General features: G+C 45.0%; 1 protein-coding gene across 1 annotated transcript in view; it reads left to right on the top strand.

Annotated features, from left to right (window-relative positions):
• Positions 1–1,425, top strand: part of LOC108800212 (pancreatic lipase-related protein 2-like) — a 9,580-nt gene extending 8,155 nt beyond the window's left edge. Inside the window, exons 10-12 of the mRNA XM_018572176.1 lie at positions 125–239; positions 319–528; positions 1,347–1,425. Coding sequence (XP_018427678.1) covers positions 125–239; positions 319–528; positions 1,347–1,425 — 404 coding nt within the window. The remainder of the gene's footprint in view (positions 1–124; positions 240–318; positions 529–1,346) is intronic.
• The last annotated feature ends 922 nt before the right edge of the window (positions 1,426–2,347 follow it).

The following is a 2,347-nucleotide window of genomic DNA, read 5'->3' as shown; positions in this document are numbered from 1 at the left end:
CAGCGGGAAAGCCTTTCTATGGGGGTTTTTTTTTTTGGGGGGGGGGGGATTTGGTCTTTATTTTAAAATGACTACCTGTAATGATATGAAGGGTCCTCCTGATGACTACTTTGTAATGTTACAGGCTGGAGATACCAGGTGACGGTCCGTGTAGCTGTGGAGACTGTAGATGTGGTGGGAACATTTGGAGTATCTCTATGTAGGAAGGAGATCTGTACCAGTCATCTTACTGTTTACAGGTATTTGGTGTACTGTGCATGTCCAAAGCTCCAGACTGTTCAATGAGTAATCTTTTGTTTTTTGTTTTTTCTCCTGCAGTGGAGTCATCCTGTCTTCAAGGTCATACACAACATTTGTTGATGCGGACGCTGATGTTGATCCGGTGCAGAGGGTAGTGTTCTCCTGGAAGAAAGTAGCCCCTCTATTCCTGGAGCCATCACTGGGTGCCTCAGATGTGACTTTGTATTACGGACCAAGTGGACAAATGTATGTATGCCAGCTCTGCACACCTCACATTCTGAGTCAACGGTAAATTGTCAGTTCCTAACCTCACAGCCTCAGTGTTGGCACATAGTGGCTTCTGTATCAATTTACTGAGGGTAACAGATGCACGGTAGAGTAGTCGGGGTAACATTCCCACCAGAGAACTCAAGCCATGCACCCGCTTGTCTTGTGCTGGAAACACAATGATGAAGACATCACTTTAGGCTCGTTTAGGGGGGTCTGCATACATAGAACATGGTCTCAGTCTGTAGGCTTTGTGCAATCGAGGTTCACTCTCCCCTTCAGCTTTTTAGATTATGCCTTACACTTCTACTTCAGCAATGGTGAAATCTAGAGCAAAGTCTAATAAGCTGTAGGTAAGGAGACTGAATCCCAATTGTGTCATTGACTAAAACTTCACCAACCAACTGCTGAGTGACTGTAAACTGTTCAAAGTATGAACTCCACATGGAAGTCACTTTATTGTTGATTTCTGCCCCCCCTGCATCAAGTTTTCTTAAACATGTAGCAAGACTACATGGGCCGTTATTGCTGAACTGCAAAGCCTAATTGTATGGATGGAGACTGGGGGCTCTGACTTGCAGACCAGGAAAAATGTCCTGGGGGGGGGGGGTCAAACATCACCAATGGTGGCTGCAAATGTGTTTGTTTTTTTTACACTGTTCACCAACAAAAGGACTGCAATGGAAGGCGTGTGGGAGACTGTAGTCTAAAGGTAGTAAATATGTCCTAAAATGTGCCACTATAAAAGGCTCCGTCTTGGTGTAACTCCTAGAACACTGAAGTGTGTAGATACATGACTGACAAATCTGTGTACTGACTTCTAATCTCCCCCCTTCTAGATTCCACTTCTGTAGCAAGGACCAGGTGAAGCAAGGCATAAATCAGACGCTGCAACTCTGCCCTTCACCTTCCACCTAGTACCTGATGGAATGAAAAATGTTAATAAAACGATTTCCTCTCCAGCCTCTGACTGCTGTAGATTAGTGTGTGTGTGTGTGGTTGGAACAAGTGATGGGAGGGTTGGGTTATGGATCTGCAGATTCGGTATAGCAATGGTGTAGGACTAGAAGGGATACTTGGGTTCTTACCATGGGGCATCTTCCCAGCTTTGTAGAATAGAGATTACTTTATTCAAGGGCTTGAGTTTCTTTTGAGAGCAACTTTGGCAAGCTTTGCAGCTCATTGTGTTCTAATGCCCCATGTACAGCTCCAGAGTCCCCACGTGCTGCCAGTCCTGGTTGCTGTAGGCTTCTGATCTGTGCATATTGCTGAGAACCTCATGTTCATTGATGGTGCAACACATTCTACATTGTTCTAGTGTGGACAGGACCTAACTTGTAGCTGTGCTTGGTTTTTCATTTGTAGGGGCACTATGGACATTTTTTTGGGAGAATGAGTTGTGGCTTTTAGGGCCACCCATTCATATGTAAATATCACAGTCGAGACTATTTTCAGTATTTTCAGTGAGGGGGGGCAGTAGCACCTATCCTAATTTTGGTTGCCCCCGTCTGCCTGAAATCTTGTGTCTGGGTTTCATGGCAGCAGAAACCCAGACACTGCATTCAAAACCCGGACTGTTCGGGTGAATCCTTGACCGGTGGCAACCCTAAAGGGTACTCCCATCCCACTTTCCACCCTGGCTGCATCTCCTTTTTCATCTGCTATATGGAAACCTTTTGAAAAACTGAAACCTTGACTTCCACTCAACACATTTTATACTAAGACTGATGGCTTGAGTAGTTGGAAGTTAGATCTTCATACCACATTCGATGCTGAGTAACGGCTAAAATGTCCTAGTCTTGGCATATTCACAGACCACCTACCACTACACAACATTTGA

This window comes from Nanorana parkeri, unplaced genomic scaffold, assembly GCF_000935625.1.
Source record: "Nanorana parkeri isolate BGI_ZX_2015 unplaced genomic scaffold, ASM93562v1 scaffold1958, whole genome shotgun sequence".
In the NCBI taxonomy this organism is placed as follows: domain Eukaryota; kingdom Metazoa; phylum Chordata; class Amphibia; order Anura; family Dicroglossidae; genus Nanorana; species Nanorana parkeri.
Note: the sequence above shows the minus strand (reverse complement) of the source record. Positions and strands in the feature narration are given on the sequence as shown.